The 23184-nt window shown below is 47.0% G+C and overlaps 1 protein-coding gene across 1 annotated transcript in view; it reads right to left on the reverse strand.

Moving 5' to 3' along the window:
• Window positions 1-23184, reverse strand: part of LOC146045115 (receptor-type tyrosine-protein phosphatase beta-like) — a 160551-nt gene that overhangs the window by 11920 nt on the left and 125447 nt on the right. Inside the window, exons 26-36 of the mRNA XM_083163791.1 lie at window positions 14100-14381; window positions 12256-12393; window positions 7345-7549; window positions 6266-6384; window positions 5658-5742; window positions 3365-3403; window positions 2513-2524; window positions 2343-2433; window positions 1625-1715; window positions 401-474; window positions 170-304 (exon numbers count right to left, since the gene is read on the reverse strand). Of these exons, the coding sequence (XP_083019917.1) occupies window positions 170-304; window positions 401-474; window positions 1625-1715; window positions 2343-2433; window positions 2513-2524; window positions 3365-3403; window positions 5658-5742; window positions 6266-6384; window positions 7345-7549; window positions 12256-12393; window positions 14100-14381 (1271 nt within the window). The remainder of the gene's footprint in view (window positions 1-169; window positions 305-400; window positions 475-1624; window positions 1716-2342; window positions 2434-2512; window positions 2525-3364; window positions 3404-5657; window positions 5743-6265; window positions 6385-7344; window positions 7550-12255; window positions 12394-14099; window positions 14382-23184) is intronic.

A 23184-nucleotide genomic window follows, 5' to 3' on the forward strand; every position in this document is an offset into this window, starting at 1 on the left:
CTATAGGCCTCATAATCTATGGAATATAGAGGAGCAATTGTACACATGTAAGATAGTAACATAACAGTCCGCAAAGATAATCTATATAAAGCACAACGGCTCAGGGATGACTGTATTACATGATCCGCTGTAACTCTGTCAGAGATGGGAACGTGAAACCGTTTCGTACCTTTCCAAGTTCTACGCATCTCGTCAGCATGACAATAACGCCGACGTCTTTCTCCCAAATCATGCGCCAGAAATCATTTATGGTTTTGGGGAGAGGACCCTGAGCTGCAATAAACTCCTTTGGATGGCTGTAGCCCTGGAACGAAGCAGCAATATAATAATAATATAATATAATAATAGGTAGCGAGACGCCAGAGTCACATACGTGTAATATTAGTCCAAAGTCACTTACGGGAATAAAGTTTGCATTAATGAAATCATCTGGAGGGTTCCTCATATTAGACAGAACAACGCGGGAAGCATCATCTAATAAAGAAACAAATTGTTACAATTATCTGCTAATTAACAATGTATTGTATTCTATATAACAACACATTGGGTGACAATTAATGGGATGAGCTTTTTAGTCACTTTCCAAAATTGCACATTATTGCACTTTTTAATATCGCTTTTTTTCTGGAATTCCCATATTTATTCAGAAATAAAGTGCGGTAAAGTGCGCTTTTTAGTCATGAAAATGTGCAAATTTGAGGAAATGTGCGATTTTGTGTAAAAAAAAATGAGCCCCCCCCCCCTGAGCATAACCAGACCCGGCTCATTGAGTCGGACCTGGTTCCAAAAATACGGGGGACAAAAAGTGTAGGGGTCCCCCGTATTCTGAAACCAGCCCCGGACTCTTGGACTGGTCATGGTTCTAAAAATACAGGTGACAAAAAAACCCCCGGGGTTCTCCGCATTTTGGAACCAGCACCGGGCTCCTACAGCCCGCGACGTCATGCCACAGCCGGGGGACACTTTTTTACATAAGGTCACCTGGCCGTATCATGCTCACCGTGGCTGGTCAGCCTTGCACAAGGTACCTGGGGGAGTGGGCACCTCACCCCCAAGGCTTCAACCATCCAGGGTTGAAGCCCGGGGCTGTCACTAGCGTCCGTGGGCTTTGGATGCCAGCCTTATAGGGTTAAATCAGCCATACAAAACATTGCTTTATACAGGTGAACTACAAGTCCCAGCAGGCCTCCCCCGCATGCTGGGACTTGGCGAACCACAAGGCCCAGCATGTGGGGCATTAATGGGCCCACTGGGACTTGTAGTCCACCTGTAAAAAGTAACCTTGACGTCAGCTGCCCGCCCAGTTTTCGGAGCAGGGCGCCGCAGATTTAAGTCAGGAGAGCACTACAGAAATCATTTGGCCATCAAATGATTTCGAGCCCATATGCAAGCCTGCAAATGGATGTTTATGCAAAACATTCATTCGCAGTGTGGCGGGGCATTCGCCATGTATCAGGGGATGGCGTTACATGGCTCACAGAGCAGCCATACTGCTGCTTTGCGAGCCAATCAGAAAGACCTCCAGTCAGTTTGATTATACCATCTGTGCACAAACAGGGATATCCCTATATCCTGGACTGTGGCGGTGCCTTGGGGTTTGGGGACCACTGGCTCAGACACTCACACGGCAGCACATTGGTGTATCGGTTCTTGTCCTTGTTCTCCGGATTCTCGGCTGCGGATCTAGATTGCTGAACGCCGACGTGTCTCAATTTCTAAAATGATAAAAAAAAGGCAAAAAAGTTAAAAAAATCTATTTATATAATTACCCATAAAACCCAGGAACCCCCAATAAAGCGACGTGCCTTCATGAGTAGAACAAAGCTACAGGGGACATTAACTAATTAGGGGTACATTTACTGAAGCTTCTGTCTATCATTTCTCTATTGCAATGACAGACAGAATCTGATCGGTTGCTATGGGCAACATCACCTCTGTTAATTTTTAGAAGATTTAGTAAATTTGTGCTTAATTCAGACTTGACCGCAGAGCAAATGTGTTCTCAAAATGAACAAAACCATACTGCACTGCAGGTGGGGCAGATGTCACAGGTGCAGAGAGTTAGATTTGGTTGGGGTGTGTTCAAACTGAAATGTAAATGGCAGTGTAAGAATAATGCAGCCAATATTTACCCTGCACAGAAACAAAGTAACTCCCCCAAATGTAACTCTCTCTGCACATGTTACATCTGCCCCACCTGCAGTGCAGCATGGTTTTGCCTATTTTGACAACAAATTTGTCCTGTGATCAGACCTGAATTAGGCCCTTTGCCCCTTAGAGGACACTCCGCCTGTCCCAGCATAAGCTCCCTGCAGGGGGCGCAGTCCTGAGTAAGAACATACCTCATACTCTTCGCTAAATCCCATGTTGGTGTCGCTGCTCTGCTGCCGGAAGTGGGTGGGGAAACTGTGGCTGCTCATGGGGTGGAACCCGCTGTAGTAACAAGAACATGTCATTTACAGCCGGCCGTAACACAGTAACACAACAGTGTAAGGAAAGGCTGATTACTTACGTTTTCACACTTCTGGTGGGAAAAGAAAGAGACAAACAGATTATTAATGGAATCCAGTGACCACAAAAACATTGACATCTGTCTAAAGCACAATTTGTCTGAAAATGAGAATCACACGGGTAGATTTACTATTGCTTCTAAAGGGGACAAGTGTTACCCGTAGCAACCACAGTCTATCACTGTCTAGAATGCAATAGAGGAGTGATATATAGGATCAGACTGGTTGCTATGGGCAACACCTGCACTTGGCTGTACAAGAAGCGTTAGTTGCAGGGTCTATGGTAAGACTGGGAAGGAGATGTACAGATTGAGCCTCATTTATCCATCCTGAAAGCGTCCCGTCTCATCGCGCCCTTCTCCGAGGCTAGCTGATAATGGGACGCGCATACATAGACGCTCACATGCCCCATCCGCGGCAATGGGATGCACAACCGTGTGAGATGCTTGCACCTCCCCTTCGCGGCGAACGGCGAGGCGAGACAGTTGGCTAGGGCTAGGTAAGATATATTAGGCTAAATGTAATCGGGTGCGACAATCAGAATGTGAGATTTTGGGAGAGTTTTTAAAGCGCGATCATTTACATGGCAAAACCAACCTGGTTTTTCAGTGTAAATGATTGCTGCATTAATAAAACCAGAAAACTCTCCCTTTCTGATTTTCACACCCGATTACATTTGGCCTAATATATCTACTGAAATATACAATTTTATTTTAAATTGTTTGTCACCATCCAGTTTGGATTTTGGGACTAGACTATAGAGGCCATTACTGGGGTCTGTGTAGTTACACATGTCATTGTGGCGATTTCTATGAACAATTTGATGCAAAACGAGTTTAAAACAAGGAACTTACTTCATGGGGGAAAAATCTTGTTTCTTCTCTCCACCTTGTCTGTAAGATAATATAAAATAAATGAAATACATTTGTACTTACAAGGTCCATATACAGAATGAATATGTATATATATATAGAGAGAGAGAAAGATAGAGAGAGAGCGTTATGACCCAGCACTCCTTTAAAATCGTTTATTTGCACAGGTGCCGTCTCATGTGCTGCAAAGCACTAATGTAGAGCCCATCCTGCTCTTGACCAGGGTCGGAGTGCCAGGATTTAAGACCCGTGTTGACCCTTTTACACCACCGAAACACCTGGGTTTTTCAGCAAATTACCTGGTTAAAGCTTTTTAAGTGGTGTGAAAGGGGTATTACACTGCATGATGTGGAAGCAGCAGCAATAATTGTATTATATAGCACTGCTATAATTTGAGTCACTTGACAAGATGAAGGGGTTTCCGGGCAAATGTATTTGTGAAGTGACCGGGACGTGCGTAAGTGTACAGGGAGATGAGGTCAGTGATGTCAATTAGGTGGCTTTGGTGTGAATCTTGATTCAAAAAGCTGCACTCGGCAAAATGACCCAGCACTCAAAAACGACATGTAATTGCTGGGTGGCCAGTGTGAAAGGGGTATAAGGGACAGAGCGGAGCTGCTGCACATGCTCAGTGGTAACAGCTTCTTCTACCAAGTTTGCTGTGTGTGTGTGGATCTGAGTCCTCAGTCAGTGCACTGGACCAGAGAGCAGCTACCAGGAAGAAGAGACAGGAGCATTACCATGAGGTGGGAGAATGTGAGCTTAGAAAGTACAGTACTGGTTCCATTATGTTTTATTTTTGGGATGATTAACCTTTTCCTGACCACTTATTAATATATATTGATACAGCCTATACTATTTATTTATTTGTTAACAGTTTCTTATATAGCGCATGCATATTCTGCAGCGCTGTACAGAGTATATTTGAACATTCACATCAGTCCCTGCCCCAATGGAGCTTACAATCTATGTTCCCTACCACATGTACACGCACACACAGACATTCTAGGGTTCATTTTGTTTGGAGCCAATTACCCTGCCAGTATATTTTTGGATTGATGGAGGAAACCGGAGTACCCGGAGGAAACCCACGCAAGCACAGGGAGAATATACAAACTCCACACAGGGCCATGGTGGAATGGAACCCATGACCTCAGTGCTGTGAGGCAGTAATGCTAACCATTACACCATCCATACTGCCCCAATAGACCATCTATACAGTATCCAGCATATAAAAATACCAATGTGTACATTAATCTCCAGGGTCGTTACTAGGTTCTTCTACCGCTCCCCCAGAATCTCGCACTTGCTCTAATGTTCTGCAGAGTGGGAGACTGTGGATGGCATTTGAAAACCCCTTCTAGAAATTCTGCGTTTGACACTCCCCCTGTCTCACTACAGACGCACTTGACCCTTAGTTTCTGCCCCCCTGATTCTTATGTCAGTACCATAGTTATATACCCCGTACTTGTCTTACATTGTCTTGTACTGTAAGTCACTGTTTTCCTGTCTTGCTTATTTTTGTATGTACTTTGTTAGATGCTGCATATTCTTTGCGGCACCATATAACTTATAATAATACAAAATAATAATTGTTAATTATTACATTTATTATTGCTTTACAGTATATCAGGTCTGTGATTCAGTGGTCCTTACAGCGTACCAGCATTACACAAACACTGCTGCCACCTGCTGGCGAGAAGTATTCATACAGGTTACATGCAGGTACAGTAGCACCAAAGATATGGCTACATTATAGGAGAGGAAGCAGAGAAATGTATCAGTGGTACATACTACTGCAGGAAGTGGCCTAGGCAGGTGAATGTGGACGTACTGGCAGTGTACAGACTGTCAGGAATGTATCAGTTGGCGTGCCGTGGGCATAAACGGATATTTTGCAGCACCAATCATTTGATAGGAAACCTAAGTTGGCATCACAAAAGTGCGAGCCGTTGTGAGGTCATTCTCAGCACAATAGCTTCAGGAATATATGCCCAATTGCAATAGTCACTTTGGACCCAGGTGCCTCAGTTTGTACCTAGTTTTGTGCCCGGGCACTGGACTATTCATGTGGTCTCATATGTAATATAAACAGTATCTTATGCGATTATTAGAAGCCTTAAATCAGGCAAAACGAAGCAGTTTGTCAGACTCTGCCATACCCAGGGGCAAGGCGTATTGCGATGTTCCGCTTCATAGGTGACCTCCACTGTGACAGGCGGAATACTGTAATATGTAACGCGTGGTCGCGCACTCACAGGAGTGAATTACTCACCTTCTTCTCCACCAGATAAATAATCCTATTAAGATGATAACCAGAATGCCCAGTATACTTCCAACCACAGCTCCTATAATGACACCTAAAAGACAGGAACCAAACAAGAAATCAGCCAGTTCAGCTTTCTCTACCTGCACCCTGACAGTAAATGGCTGATTGCCGGGACTATCCACCAATCAGATTGCAGAAATCCCTCCCTGCCTCCAGCCAGACAGTGTATGGCTGTCAGCGAGCTGACTGGAGGATTGCTGGAGCTTTCCACCAATCAGAGGTTAGAATTCTCTACCCACCTCCCAGCCTGAATGTGTAAGTAGGGGGCTCCAGTCGTTGCTGAAGAATATAAATAGTTCTGCATTAGTATACATCAAAGGCTAACTAGTTTCTATGGAACAAGAAGACCCAGCATGCTCTGCCAGTCATATGCCCCATTGTTCCCCATGCTGTGACTTGTAGTGCTACTGAAGCTGGAGAGCCTGCAAGTGCTGTGGTTTTGAAGGAGTTGCTGAGCCTTGCAGTTCCACAGCTGACGGAGAGCAACATGATCCTTGCCAATGGCAATCACTAACTCCTGGTGTTACAGCGACACTGTTATAATGGATACGTACTTGGATTCTGGATTGTCGAGTAAGGTCCGAAATAAGGGAGAATTGTGTACAGGCTTTTCGCTTCCGAAATTAATCCATTGCCATCATATGAAATATTAGTAAAACCTGCTACGCTGAACCTAGGAAGAGATATGACAGCAAAATATTAATGAAACAAAGGGGCTTATTCTGAGACACTTGCTGCTGCCAGTATAATCCCCTCCCCTGGCATACAAGCAAATGTCAGAGGGCGCAAGGGCTGGGACGTCCACTTTGACAGTATTTGGATGCATCTTTAGACTATGTTATAGAGAAACCTCCAACTGTAGCATCTGAGTTTGTGACTTTTATCATGTGTGTCTAACTAATGCAGGTCTAACTTTTGTCAATTTCTAGCTAATGCAGGTCTAACTGTTGTAAATTTCTAACTAATGCATGTCTAAGGTGTGTCAATGTCTAACTAATGCATGTCTAAGGTGTGTCAATGTCTAACTAATGCAGGTCTAACTTTTGTCAATGTCTAACTAATGCAGGTCTAATGTTTTTAAAGTCTAACTACAGATGGAGCACGCCTCGTCTAGCAGGGGTCTGGTGGTCGGATCGCCAACCGCAGCCCCCGCCAGCCACCAGAAGGGGACGCATGCGCACAAGACGCTTGTGTGTCCCCTTACGACAGAGCTCCCCATCGCCTCACCTCACCCCCCCCCCCCCCCTAACCCTGCCCGTCTCCCTGAAGTGGAGATGGGCAGGGTTTCTGCCCCCACCACAGAAAAACGGGGACGGCCGTGCGTGTGAGATGCTCGTTCGTCCCAGTCAGATGGAGCGCCTCTCCACCGGCGATCGCCATTGGGGACATTCTGGCGATCCCCAGTGCTGAAAGAGAGTCGCTCCATCTGTAATGCATGTCTAACTTTTGTCAAAATCTAACTAATGCATGTCTAACTTTTGATATAGACCTCCTGACTGTCTTTTCAGTTAATTATTTTAACCAAAATTATATTGAACATAGGGGCTAGAATCGCATAGTAGATAGTCATTGTATATTTACTGGTCATGCCTACTGTATTTGCTCAATCCTCAAAAGTGGCATGTATACCTACCAGTATGACGATAATGGTTGCAGCGGACCATTTACATAAGATTCCGTCATGGTGCCATCTCCGACTGTCACTTCTATGAAATTTGCACGAGTCGACCTCCGTCTCCTTCCGGAATTGTTGATGATTTTGGAAACATAAGCGTTGGAATTTTTATTCTTGTAGTCGGTGTAGGTCTTGGACAAAATGCTTGTAGGTGGCGTGTTACCTTCAATTGTACAAATGGAAAGGGGATAAACAGAGAACAATCAGTAATAGGTCATATTTACACATGCTGGTAAAGCCAACCAATGGGAAGCCTGCTACATCTGTTACACCTGATCTTCTAGGCTAGCCTGAGGAGCCGTAATGACATGTGTGACTATACTGCTTTGCCTTCACACGCCAGCGGCAACCATGCTGCCCACATTTCTAGGGGCTCCTGAGCAAACTGGTTCAGGGGCATCTGCATACCAGACTGGTGCCTCCGAAGGGTTTTTTGGGAGGCAGATAGAGAATGTTGCCTGGCTGCTCTGCCTGTGAATGTCTTTGTACTTTTTCAACCTATTTGTGTTTGACCATCATTCAGAATAACCCAAGCGCTGTATACCCTTTTCCTTTTGTCTAATCAATTAACTGGGAGATTTACACACTCCCATATACAGCAGCTATAACTGACTCCGTGGTTCATATCCTTTTCTTCCTTTTTTTCTGGTGTGTATTTGAACCCGGTTTCCAGTTATGAGTGGTTTTTCTGAACGGATGCACAGGAGAAAATCATATTTTTCGCAATGGGAAACCAGCCCTCCCATAGAGAACACAACTATTGAACCTGATATGTCTAAAGATCTTTATCTGAGTGATGAGTCAAAAAATTGGCTAGATAGTGTCAATCTACAACACTATATAGACAAAAACATGATCCCCCGGGGGTTGAGACTTTCTAAACCCTCTGTCTTTAATGGGAACACCGATTTCCAAAAAGAATGGGACAGACTTTTGGATGATTGTTCTACTAGCCTCCTTAAATTGGTCATCAAATACAGACTAATGAGAACAAGCCAACTAGAAAAGGAAATAGAGGAAGTTAAAAATAGACTAGATAAGTTTTCCAGCAGGAAGGATTATATGGACAGGGACAGTCTTATAAATGAACGCACTGAGAAATTTGAAAAAGAACTTTTGGAGAATAAACAAAAAAAGTTCAGGAGAGATTTGGACGATTACCGAAACGATAAAGTTAGGACGTACAAAAACAAAAGTAAGAATGAGGACAGGGACTCCAGAACAGAGTTTAGACACAATCGTTATAACAATAAAAAAACAGATTTTAGAAGAGATAGATCCAGACAATCACGAAACTATTCTAGAAATAGACGTGAACACCACCATGGGGAACCCACACAATCGCCCCATAGTACTAATTACCAACAATTTAGAAATGAAGGTGCTAGACCCAAAGATAGACCGAATAGAGAGGGGAGATATGACACTTTACCCCAACAGGATTTTCGAGAGGAACGACCCAGACCGAACCACTGGGAGTCGAATTACCCCCCCCCCCCACAATACAAAGGGACCCCAAAAAGACCAAGGGCAACAAGCCAAGAGGCACCAGAGGGGGGATACAGAAAAAACACCAGAAGAACCTAATTAGCGAAAGAATCCCAAATGAGAACAAGAAAGTGTTTAACATATCCTCCAAAACCCTAAGTAAGGATGAACTTTCCCTACTAGCCAAGGGCCTCAAATATGTCCCCTCTAGTGATCCTAATATATTCGAATTATATGTCGAACTGAACAGATACATCCGCACTCTGTGTCGGAAAAGATATTTTGCCAGCAAGGAACATACCAAACAACCAGAGGCCTCTTTACCTATTGTTCTCGACCCCTCTGATGACCCAGCCCTCATCACTCTACAAGAACTCCTATCTGAAAATCAGATGGAAACTGGGAATACCCCTACTTTAAAGATCTATGACACTTCCACCTTTAAGAGAAAATCTGAATTTTTCCCTATTTCAGCAAAAAGTGCTAATATAGAGACCTTTTACAAAGTTACACTCTCAGACTTTAAAGATCTATGTAAACAGAAACCCTCAAAAGCCCCCCATAACTCAAATCTTTCTAGAGCCGAGAAAAGAGCCTTAAAAATACTCACCGCTGACACATCGATTATCATCAAGGAGGCGGACAAAGGGGGAGGCTTGGTGATCCAGGACAGAACAGAGTACTTGCGAGAGGCACACAACCAATTGTTATCACATTTTATCAAACTCTCAGAACTGATCCCACTCCAGCCTTCCAGATTGAGTTCAAACAACTTTTAGATGAGGCACTAGTCAAAAACATTATCTCTAAAGAAACATGGCACTTTCTTTTCACTCCCCATCCCATCACACCCACGTACTATCACCTTCCTAAGATCCACAAGTCACTCACCTCACCCCCAGGTCGTCCTATTATTTCGGGTATTGGTTCACTTACCACAAACTTATCACATTATGTAGATTTCTTTTTACAACCTCTTGTTCCTGTGCTCAGGTCACATCTGAAGGATACCACACACTTCCTTCAACGAATCAAAAATATCATGTGGAAGGATACATATGCCTTCATGACTTTGGACGTAAAATCATTGTACACAAACATACCACACGAGCTTGGTATTGAACATCTGACCAAGAAATTACGAAGAGATAGTGACCTGACACAGGAACAACAATCTTTTATTGTCCGTTTTGTTTATTCTCACTCACAACTACTTTTTGTTCTCCAATACACATTATCTTCAGGTGATGGGGACGGCCATGGGAACCAGGTTTGCGCCGAGTTACGCCAACCTATACATGGGTGAATTTGAAGACGCCCATGTGTGGGGCGGCGACTTCGGCGTGAACCTGGTTTTCTATGGCCGCTACATTGATGACCTTTTTATTATTTGGGATGGTGATTACACTTCATCACAACACTTTGTTATGTCACTCAATGATAACTCTTTCAATCTCTCTTTCACTTCACATTTTGACCCTTCACATATCGATTTCCTAGATATTTCCATTACTATTTTGGATTCCCAGATAACAACCGCCAATTATATAAAATCGGTTGATACTCATTCGTATCTACACTTCAATAGTTCCCATCATAAAACATGGAAGACCAACATCCCTAAGGGGCAACTCATGCGCATTCGTCGCAATTGCTCGTCCTTAGAGACCTTTAATATACAAGCCTTGGAAATCTTGGCCTCTTTCAGATGAAGAGGATACCCAGACCCCCTTCTACAAGATGCCCTTAGATCAGTGCAAGAGATGAACAGAGAGGACCTCCTTGCCAGCACCCCCAAAGTACCCTCGGATAAAAACCGAGAGATAGCCTTCATTTGCAAATATAATAATGCACATTTACAAATAAAACAAATAATCAATAAAAACTATAACATTCTCAAACACGATAGAGTTTTGAAGGATTTATTGCCAGATAGACCATCTGTAATCTACAAGAAAAATAGATCCCTCAAATCCATTCTAGCCCCAAGTTTCTTGAAAACCACGAAAGAAAAAGAGGTAGATGGAGAGAGGAGAAATCCCTTGAACGCAACATCAAATCCCTGGCTAATATGTAGACCAGAAGGTTTCTACAAATGTGGAAAAAATAGATGCACTATGTGCAACCACACAAATAGGAAAACCCTAGAAGTCACTACAGACGGCGAGAGTCTCTCAGTCAGGAACTTTATCAACTGTGACACCAGCTACGTGATTTATCTTTTCACATGTACTTGTGGTTTGAAATATGTAGGCCGCACCACTCGCCCCCTGAAAGTGAGCTTTATGGAACATCGTCGCAACATTGTGAAGGGCCTCATGTGTCATAGTGTCCCTAGACATTTTTCACAAACTCATAATAAAGATCCCAAAGACCTGCACATAATAGGCTTGGAACATGTCCCTCAGTCATCAAGAGGAGGTGATCGCTATAAAACACTATGCCGACAGGAGGTCTACTGGACCTTCAAACTTAACAGTCTGTACCCGGAAGGGTTGAATGAGGCCCTAGAACTTAACAGCATACTATAAGTGGGATATATAGATATTCTGTCTGACCCTCATCCTCACCGTTTGTAATAGATGAATACATGTATACCCAGTATTCCACCATTCTACATATATTCACAGATACGCATCATCATCTGTGCATACAATGAACCGATTCCCCCCCAGGGAATTAGACTTCGCGGTTAATTATGTATCTAAACTTAGTACCCACAATCATCTATTTTGCTAATATTTTTTACACATTTCCTTTAGTAAATTTCCCCCTATGGGGGAAATTTACTAAAGGAAATGTGTAAAAAATAGGTGTAAAAATAGGTGTATTTGTATCCAGAAATACACTTATTTTTGACATTTTCAACCCCGAAAATACGGCAATTCGTATTGATGTGCTATCAATACGAATTGCCGTATTTTCGGGATAGAAAATGTCAAAAATAAGTGTATTTCTGGATACAAATACACCTATTTTTACACCTATTTTTTACACATTTCCTTTAGTAAATTTCCCTCATACTATCCCGAAAATACGGCAATTCGTATTCGTATTGATAGCACATCAATACGACTACGAATTGCTGTATTTTCGGGATAGTAAATGTCAAAAATAAGTGTATTTCTGGATACAAATACACTTATTTTTTACAAATTTCCTTTAGTAAATTTCCCCCTAAGTGTTATTTTTCTGTCCCCATATCCTCACCTCATTGTCAGGTTGCTTGTACAGAAGCTAACACGTAAATCATACATTATCTTCTTGTTATTTCATCTGTGATTAGTGAATTCACATGAGATGGGTCCCTGCATTGGCACTGCAGGTCTGCCTGATCCATCTAAGTAATAGAGAATATGATTGGTTCTACCTGATGCTTACCATTTGTGTCTGACACAATCACTGCGTAAGCGCTGATGGGTCCATTTGTAGCATCAAACGTGGGAAATGTGAAGTCAATGCTGTTATAGGAGGGAGGATTAGCGGTCACAAATGAAATTTGTGTCGGTCTCGGAGGGGCTGAAAGAGACAAATTATAGCACCAGCATTACTTTATTTGTGAGGATCTCAGCAAGACATAACTGACACTACAGTGTTGTGTAATGTGAATAACGGACACTGCTGTGTGGTGTAATGTGAATAAAAGACACTACAGTGTGCTGTAATGTGCATAGCGGACACTACAGTGTGCTGCAATGTGAATAACTGACACTACAGTGTGCTGTAATGTGAATAACTGACACTACAGTGTGCTGTAATGTGAATAACTGACACTACAGTATGCTGTAATGTGAATAACTGACACTACAGTGTGCTGCAATGTGAATAACTGACACTACAGTATGCTGTAATGTGAATAACTGACACTACAGTGTGCTGTAATGTGAATAGCGGACACTACAATGTGCTGCAAAGTGAATAGAGGACAATACAGTGCGGTGTAATGTAAATAACAAACAATACGTTGTGGTGTAATGTGAATAAAAAACACGGTACTTGTTTCCTAGAATGGCGCCCACGATATCCATCGTATGGGCTCCTAAAAATCTCATCGCATCACATCCCCCTGGAATATTGCGGCATGCGATGCGATACGATGCAATTCGATTTTTTATTGTACAAGCACCCATGCCATGAGATGTGATGGGTGCTTACAATGAGATGTAACCCCCAGTATCCATGCCATCCCGAAGCGTGGCGAGGGGCGGCGGTACGTGTCCTCCGACCTTTTCATATCGCCACTATCCACGTCAGCGTGGAGTTGACTTTAGATAGTGTGACGAGCGCAGTGAGCCCGAAGCGTGGCGAGCGGACGCGGAATACGAGCCCAAAGCTCCTTTACATGTATTCCGCGTCCCCTCGCCACGCTTCGGGCTCATATTACGTGTCCCCTCGCGGGGCCCGCTGCACTCGCCACGCTTCGGGGTCAGTGGCTCGCTGTGCTCTAAAATCAACTCCACACCGACGTGGATAGTGGGGGTATGAAAAGTTCGGAGGATGCGTACCGCGGCCCCTCGAGGGGCTTGCTGCACTCACCGCGCTTCAGGATGGCATGGATACTGGCGGTTACATTCCATTGTCAGCACCCATCACATCTCATGGCATGGGTGCTTGTACTATTAAAAATCGCAACGCATCCCATTTGCTGGCATGTGATGCTATGCAATATTTAATTGTACAAGCATCGCATCGCACACCACTAAATAAGGTACACGATGCCATGCAATGGGTGCCGTGCTAGGAAACAAGTACTAAAACACTACTTTGTGGTGCAATCTGAATAACTGACACTACTGAGTAGTGTAATGTGAATGACCAACACTACTGTGCAGTGCAATGTGAATTACAAATACTACAGTGCGGTGTAATGTGAGTTGGTACTATTCTGTGGCAATACCCCTTCCTGTGATCCCACACCCCCATATATTCTACTAATTGGTGTAAAATATATATTTGCTTAACAAAAAATAGGTCATGGGAAAACCGTGACAACAGGACTGACAATGAGCACCTAGTAGCCGGAATGACACCGATTCACAAGCAGCAGGAATGACACCAAGCAACAAGCAGCAGGAATGGCAACAAGCAACAAGCAGCAGTACTGTCACTGAGCCAAATTGACACCAAGCAAAATGAAGCTGGACTGACACCGAACAACAAACAGCCAATTGATGTAGTGTTCGTTAATGGGTGACAATGAGAGGTGGTGGAAGCGAGTCACTTACGCGCTAATGAGGTCTGGCACTGTGTCTGCACCACCGGACTGGATTTGTCACATGACCGGGTTGTCACATTAATAGTGTAGTTCGTGTAAGCCATTAAATTTGTGAAGTTCCTTTGACTATCACTACAGTTAGTGATGAGAACACTCTCAGAGAAGTCAGACAATCCATCAGACACATCAAAGGTAAATCCAGTGTATATTCCTGGCGGACAGACCCATTTGAGCAGGAGAGTGGAGAAATTCATCTGTGATGCACAAGTAAATCCAGGGACAGACTCTGGAACTAAAAAGAACAGGAACAGCAAATCAGAAACAATCTATCATTCATATAACATTATATCATAGAACAGCTACATAAGGAGGAACATAAACACAGCCACACAACTTAGATAGAGCGAGGGCTGCATAGGTCAGAGGGAATTTAAGATACTGGGAATTTGTTGTCCATAAGCAGTGTAACAACAACAGCAGTGCATAGCCGTGGGTAATAGCAGAGAGTAGCAGGTGGAACTACAAATCAGGGTGCAGGGGGGCGTCAGCTTAGAGAGGGGTATATCTGGGATTGCAGCCAGGAAGTGAGCCTCTTTGAGTCTGGATTCATCTGGAGACAGTCCTGAAGCGAAGCTAAGTACCTTTCATTTATCTTGCAATCATGTCTGTCCGCCCACGCCGCTCAGCGCCCCCACCTCGCTGGCTTGCAGACGCCGCCCGCCCGCTATCCTCCGCAGCGTCGCGGGGCAGGGGGCGGACGCCGGCAGGTCCCCGCTACTCGGCTGGGCCTGCGTCCGCAGCACCCAGCGCAGGGTCACCAGCGCGCACTTACATGCTGCCGCCGGGTGCTGCCGCGCGCTATGCGCCTGGCTCACCCGGCGGTCGCGGCAACACCGCGGGCGCCGAGTCCCTGCTCCAGGCCGCGAGTCACGCGGCCGACGGAGCGGGCAGCAGCGGCACACGGAGGGCGCCAGACGCCACCCCAGCGGCTGCGTGGGGGACCCCCCCCGCCGCCGGAGGCTCTGGAGCATCATCCCCAGCGTTAGGCAGCCCATACAGCCACCGCTTACCTGGTCTGGGCCTAGTCGCCACCCAGACGCCAGGCTCCCCCACAGGTTCCCTCCCAGGCAATCTGAGGGCATCCACTCCTGTGGGCAGTCCCATCCAGCGCATCACTGGCGGACCAGCCAGCAGCCCTATTCCTCTCATGGCTGGCCAGGTCATTTCATTTCCCAGGGGTGGGGGGATCCCCGCTACTGGCAGAAGGGGGGCAGCCCCGGGGGTTTTTCCTATGGCGGCCATGGTAATCCAGGTGCAGCCAGGGGGCGCAGAGCGGGCACAGGCCGCAGCCCCTGCCCCTCCTACGGCACCAACATACCCACAGCAACAGCCTTGGTATCCCGGCATGGGCCCCGGGGCAGGTTATGGTGCGGGTTTTCAGGGCCCCCATCAGATGCAGCAAGGGGCACCCGGTTCAGGGCCCCACGGGTTTAGTCATTTCCAACACCACACTACCCCGGGACAATTTTCCCAGGTGTGGTCCGGAGCTACCCCAATGGCGGGCGTGAGCCAAGGCTACCAGCCCGCCCCGCCACAGTTTACACAGCACCCAACCTGGGTCCCCTCCCCGGGTTTCCCGTATTTCCCTGGCACAGGTAGTTTGGGAAGCGGAGTTTCAGGCCCCCCCTGGCAGGGGTACCCCCCACAACCAGCTCCACACTGGCCGACCGGCCAGCAGCAAGTTCATCAGGTCGCAGGGTACCCCCAAACGCAGCAACAGTACGTGGCACCCACCCAGCCCCATGTTTCAGCCGCTAGTAGCGTCTCGGGCGGGCAGTTTGGGGGATATGACCAGGCGCAGGCTTCCCGTTACGGCTCAGCCAGTAGTATTGTATCTTTGTCTCCAGAGCATGACGCAGGTGCTGGTCCCGACGCGGTGCCTAGAAGGCCATCCCGCAATGCCGTCAACGTGTCTGTCCGACAAGCAGCCCCACCACCTCGACCACCCACACCAACGGCCTCTACAGGCAGGGAATCAGCCGGCTCTGCTTCAAGTGATCACCAGGCATTGGGCCTGTCAGCAGCGGCTGCCGACACAGAACCTTCAACATCAGCCGCTGTAGAGCAGGGCGAAACATCCATGGGTGGTGAGCATACTGGTTCTTCTATGTGTGATTCTTCATCTTATCACTCATCTGCCAGTAGTGATGGGTCTGGTTCCCCCAAGCGCCCGCGTAAGCTGGCTAAATTAGTAGCACGCGCGGTAGCAAAGAGGGTCAAGGGCACCAAGCGCCCCAGGAGGGAGACCGCCGCAGCTGAGGCTCCCCCCTCCGGGGACATGGTGCACTGCGCTAACACAGCCGTGTCGCGAGGTTTACGCAGGGGGGTCAAGGACAGGATAAAAAGGGACAAGTTCGTTGACCTGTTCGCACTCACCACGGACATGAAGAAGGACCTGGACAAAGCCAAAAAGGCCTCAGGCAATGGTGAGCTCGCCTTTAAGAGTTTTCACAATTGGCTGAAGGGGTTCCTGGTGTTCGCCTCGTGTTACCTCAGCACCAGGCCCGAGGAACACATGAATGTCATCCGTTACTTGTTCTTAATTAACGAGACATTCATGTCCTACAAGGCTAATGCCTGGCGTGAATATGACGAGAAGTTTCGTCTTAATCACGACGGGTCCAGAGTCATGCCCATGGGGTGCAAACATGTTGAGATATGGTTGGAGGTGATAGGCAAGGGGCAGCCCTCCACGGAGTCCTCCTCAAAGAAGTCCTTTCCAGGGGGGAAACCCGGGGCTAAACCTGGCAGCAAAGGGAAGTGCTTTGCTTTCAACGACGGCAAATGTGAGCGGGGCGCAAAATGCCGCTTCCGCCATGAATGCCGTCATTGTGGGGCAGGGCACCCGGGCAAATCTTGTCGAGCACCCGGGCACCAGGCAGACGCTGGAACTAGCAGTAAATAAGGCCCCCTCCCCTCCCCGATAGTGGTACCGGAACTGTTGCGCCGCCTGGCCAGTTATCCTGGCAGGGCCGACGCATCGTTCCTGGGCCTAGGTTTTACCCACGGTTTCCACCTCCCTATCCCTGAGTCAGTGTTAGTAGTGTCCCACAAGAACCTCAAGTCGGCGAGGGATTTCCCCGAGGTGGTAAGACTTAAAGTAAGAGCTGAAATAGAGTTGGGCCGCATGGCGGGGCCTTTTCAGACCGAGCCATTGCCGGGGATGTGTTTCTCCCCTTTGGATGTGGTCCCCAAGAAAACACCCGGGCAAATACAGGCTAATTCAGCATTTGTCTTACCCCCACGGGGCGTCCATCAACGACGCCATCCCCGAATGCTATTGCAGTGTGCGATATCAATTATTCGATGAGGTTCTCGTCATGGTCCGGGATTTCGGCAGGGGTGCCCTTATGGCTAAGCTAGACATAGAGTCAGCGTTCCGCCTTCTCCCATTGCACCCCCAGTCATTTAGGTTCATGGGCTTCCGGCTAGACGGGGGGATATACATAGACAAGTTCCTGCCCATGGGGTGCTCGGTCTCCTGCTCCTATTTTGAGAGATTCAGTTCCTTCCTACATTGGTGCATCCAAACCGACACAGGCTGTCGAGGAGTCGCGCACTACCTGGACGATTTTCTCTTCATGGGGCCAGGAGACCGTGACACTTGCGGGAACATATTAGCGGCAGCCATGGAGATCATGGCGGCCCTAGGGGTCCCCATTGCAGCAGATAAGACAGAGGGCCCTACCACGGTTCTGTCATATCTGGGCATAGAGATAGATACGGGAGCGGGTTGTTGTAGACTCCCTGAGGATAAAGTGGTTAAGTTACACGCCCTCATAGAGGAATGCAGACAGAAGAAGAGGGTCCAGCTGCGCAAGTTGCAGTCTCTGCTTGGATCATTTAACTTCGCATGCCGCATCATCCCCATGGGTAGGGTGTTCTGCCGCAAGCTGGAACGGGCCACAGCAGGGGTAAGGGACCCCCATCACACCGTTAGGCTGTGCAGGGAAATGAGGGATGACCTGTTGGTGTGGTCCACATTCCTGGAACACTTCAATAGGGAACTCATCTGGCCTTCCGACCCCGCCTCCAACGTTGAGCTGCAGTTGTTCACGGATGCGGCGGGATCGTCAGGCTTCGGGGCGTATTTCAATGGGGAATGGTGCGCCGCAAGGTGGCCTCAGTCGTGGGTTGACCGTGGTTTCACGGTCAACCTGCTGCTGCTTGAACTTTTCCCGATCATAGTCTCAGCAGAACTCTGGGCCTCGCGATTAGCGAACCAGCACATAGTGTTCTGGTGTGACAACCTAGGGGTTGTGCATGCCATCAATAATCAGCGAACGGCATCCCCAGAGTCATTGCGCCTCCTAAGGCATTTGGTGTTACTCTGCTTGCGGCACAACATTCATTTTAGAGCCAGGCATGTCCCGGGGGTGGATAACAATGTAGCGGACGCTCTTTCTAGATTTCAGTTTAGTAGGTTTAGAGAATTGGCCCCTAAAGCTTCACCACTGGGGCTTAAGTGTCCCCCTTCTGTGTGGCAGATCATAGAGCCGGCATGACGGACCTGGCTTTATTGTCATTGGCCCCTTCCACCCGCAGAGCTTATGGGGCTGCTTGGCAGGATTGGTCGGCATTTCAGGGCTCCCCCGAAGCCAGCGGTAAGTCGGTCAACGACCGGTTACTCGCTTTCGTTTGGGGTCATCATAGGCGAGGCAGGTCAAAGTCGGCTATGGCGGCGGCTTTGGCAGGCATCGCCTTTCATTCGCGCTTACGCGGAGACCCAGACCCCACGAGGTCCTTTGTCCTATCAAAAGCCATGAAGGGTTGGGCGAAAGTGCGTCCGGTGCCCCCGGATTCACGTAAACCCATAGACGAGAACTTGCTGGGGGAGCTGATAGGATGTTTAGCCTCAGTAGCAGAAAACGAGTTTGAGGCGTCTTTATTTAGGGTTGCATTCGCATTTGCGTTCTATGGCGCATTCCGCATCAGTGAGCTGGTGGCAGCTAGCAAGCACGCCCTCACTGGACTCCTCGGGGAAGACGTAATCTCTCGAGGAGGACAGGTATTATGCAAACTCAGGAGGTCCAAAACGGACCAATTGGGCAGGGGCCATTGGGTTACCCTGAAAGCGCAGGCTAACGCTGCTACATGTCCAGTTTCCTTATGTCGGGAATATAGCTCCCGCAGACCGGGGGCTGCCTTGCAGTTCCTAGCACATGCGGATGGACTACCGCTGACCCGATTCCAGTTTTCGGCTGTGTTTCGGCGATGTTTGGCTGAGTTAGGTCTGCGGGAGCAAGATTTCGGAACACATTCCTTCCGAATTGGGGCAGCCACTGGCGCAGCGGCGGCAGGGCTTCCACCTTCCGCTATTCAGGCGGTTGGCAGGTGGAAGTCTTCCGCTTATATGAGATATGTAAGGTTAGATAAGTTAGATAAGTAGTAGAGTAAGCGCCTGTTGCGCCGGCCCAAAAACGATTGTTTACAATCGGTTCTGGAATGCTAGCGTTCCGGAATCGACGGTGTGAAGGGAATTTTTTAATTTTTCCTCCTACGGTGGACTAATTCAATTGGCATCCCCCCAAAGTTCACAGGAGGTTTTTTAAGTTTTTCACCTTCACTTGGGGCGTAGAAAATGTATTTCTGTTGTGTGTACAGTATATCATGATGTTAACCTCTAGGTTTCTTCTTTTTCAGCCCCTCTCCCCTCCGAATTGACTCTGGGTAGGGTTTGGTTCGTAGGGCACTCATATATTTTTTTGGGCAGCTAGGCACCCTTTAGCCTCCGGGGCTCTCGTCATAGCAAAAGCTTCAGAAACACGGTGGTTTGGGGTTCGGGGCCTGCAGTGGGACGGTTTTTGGGACCTGGTGTCTGCCAAAGCCCGTAGGTGGGGCCGTCCCGACGTGCTGGTTATCCACTTAGGTGGCAATGACTTGGTTAGAAGTACAGGCATCGACCTGACGGTTAAGTTTAAGAAAGATTTGTCACGTCTGTTAGAACTCTGGCCGGGTTTGAGACTGGTTTGGTCTGACGTTATTCCACGCGTTAACTGGCGCGGGTGCCGGAATGTAACGGCAATCGAAAGGGCCAGGCGGAAGTTGAACCACGCGGTCACCAGGCACATTGTCGCCATAGGTGGCACCGCGGTTAGGCACCCCTCCATAGTAACCGGGTCCCCCGGTTTATACAGGCCTGACGGGGTCCATCTGTCGGACACCGGTATGGCAGTTTTTCTGCAGAATATTTTTGCTAGTTTAGTGTAGTTTAGCGTAGGGGAATTATTTGTTGGATGGCGGGGCCTGGTTCCAGGTGACGACCCCTGGGGTCTTGGGAACCCAGGCTGTGGCGAGAAGGCGCTCTCGACCAGCAGTCAGGTGGGGTGTCAGGTGGTCACTGTGCGGTATTGCCCCCCCTTTTCTAAGAAGGCGGGTGAGTCCCCATGCTCCGGCTGGGGCGTCGGACACTTCCTGGAAGGTCCGCGTCATGCAATAGAAGGGGGCGGTATGTCCGTCACAGCGCGGGCTGTACCCCACGTGAAGGGGTGTTGCTAGATTGGGGCGCTACGGTCGTTACCATGGCAACACCCGGAACTGGTGCTGGTCTCAAGTGCTTTCTTTGCCATCCCTTATACAAATAGGGGTCATACCATTTAAATAAATATTCATGACCTTTAACCTTACGCAGTTGGTGTCCGTGTCTTATTTCAGTTAAGGTTTGTCCAGTTATTTCTAGGCTTAAGAGTTAAGTTAAGGTATAGATAAACAACAACAACATAATTCCCTAGGAGCCTTAGATAGAGCGAGGGCCGCATAGGTCAGAGGGAATTTAAGATACTGGGAATTTGTTGTCCATAAGCAGTGTAACAACAACAGCAGTGCATAGCCGTGGGTAATAGCAGAGAGTAGCAGGTGGAACTACCAATCAGGGTGCAGGGGGGCGTCAGCTTAGAGAGGGGTATATCTGGGATTGCAGCCAGGAAGTGAGCCTCTTTGAGTCTGGATTCCCACCCTCCCTACCCTCTTTTTCCTCTGTGCTATCTGGCCTGACGCCAATTCACCAAATTCGGCTAGCATGCCATAGTTTTAGTTTAACCAATCGGCGAGAAGGCGCTCTCGACCAGCAGTCAGGTGGGGTGTCAGGTGGTCACTGTGCGGTATTGCCCCCCCTTTGCCAAGAAGGCGGGCGAGTCCCCATGCTCCGGCTGGGGGCGTCGGACACTTCCTGGAAGGTCCGCGTCATGCAATAGAAGGGGGCGGTATGTCCGTCACAGCGCGGGCTGTACCCCACGTGAAGGGGTGTTGCTAGATTGGGGCGCTACGGTCGTTACCATGGCAACACCCGGAACTGGTGCTGGTCTCAAGTGCTTTCTTTGCCATCCCTTATACAAATAGGGGTCATACCATTTAAATAAATATTCATGACCTTTAACTTTACGCAGTTGGTGTCCGTGTCTTATTTCAGTTAAGGTTTGTCCAGTTATTTCTAGGCTTAAGAGTTAAGTTAAGGTATAGATAAACAACAACAACATAATTCCCTAGGAGCCTTATGCCACGGACGCTGCATAATACGGTACCTCCGTATACCGGCTATCCCGAAAATGCGGGGTGGAGCTTGTGTAACATCAAGCAAAGCTGTACCTAATTTGGCTGTATATGGTTGGATCAGGGGCAGAAGTTGGGGAATAGGAATATGTTGTTTCCAATTTTGAACCCATAAATGCCGGTAAGTGCACCAAAAGAGGGATCCGGAAAGCTGCAGGAACACATGTAGTTTATTTATCATTATTAAAGCTTAACCCCTTCCTGACAGAGCTAGTTTTTGCGTTCCTGACAGAGCCATTTTTTTCAAATCTGACATGTCTCACTTAAGTGGGGATAACTTTTTTTTGCTTTTACTTATCCCAGTGATTTTGAGATTGTTTTTTCGTGACACATTGTACTTCAAATTAGTGGTAAATTTGGGTCGATACAGTCTGTGTTTTTTTGTGAAAAATACCAAAATGTCGTGAAAAAATGGAAAATTTAGCGATTTGCAAAATGTTAAATTTTCTGCTTGTGAGACAAATAATCATACCACTCAAAATAGTTAATAACTAACATAGACCATATGTCTACTTTATGTTGCCATCATTATTTCAACTTCCTTTTAATTTTTTTGGACACTAGGAGGCTTACAATATGAATAGCAAATTCTCAAATTTTCAAGAAAATTTCAAACACTGATTTTTTTAGGGACCAGTTCAGTTCTGATGTGACTTTGAGGGACTTGTATGTGAGACACCCCCATAAATGATGCCATTTCAAAAACTGCACCCCTCACAGTATTCAAAACAGCATTTTGGAAGTTTGTTAACCCTTTAGGTGTTTCACAGGAATTAAAACAAAGTGTAGGTGAAATTTCAAAATTTCATTTTTTTTGCAGATTTGCAATTTTAATACATTTTTCTAAGGAACACAGTACATTTTACTAGAGAAATGTGACTAAAAATTGATTCCCCCAATTCTTTTGTTTTCAAAAATATCCTATATGTGGCCCTAGTGTGCACGTTGACCAAACCACAGGCTTCATAATAGAAGGAGCACCTACTTGATTTTGGAGCCTCCTTTTTATGAGATTATTTTTTAGGCACCATGTAGGTTTCTAGGCACCATAAGATGCTAAAATTTAGGAACCCCCCCACAAGTGACCCCATTTTGCAAACTACACCCCTCAGGGAATTCATCTAGGGGTATAGTGTACATTTCAAACCCCCAGGGGTTTTACCAATTGTGGTACAACTGGGCAGTGAAAATGAAAAATTACATTTTTTACACAAAAATGCAGTTCTGGCTCAAAATTTTTCATTTTCACAAGGAATGAAGGAGACAAAGCACCCCAAAATCTGTGCCCCAATTTCTCCCGAGTACCGCAATGCCTCACATGTGACCAAAAAATACCAGTTGGGTGCATGGCAGGACTCAGAAGGGAAGGAGTGATTTTTGGATTTTGCAGCTCAGATTCTGGTGGAATTTTGGTGGGTGCTATGTCGCATTAGCAAGACCCCCCAAGCACCAATACAGTGGAACCCCCCCACAAGTGACCCCATTTT

The sequence above is a fragment of the Crinia signifera genome, chromosome 11, assembly GCF_055691185.1.
Source record: "Crinia signifera chromosome 11, ASM5569118v1, whole genome shotgun sequence".
Classification (NCBI taxonomy): Eukaryota; Metazoa; Chordata; class Amphibia; order Anura; family Myobatrachidae; genus Crinia; species Crinia signifera.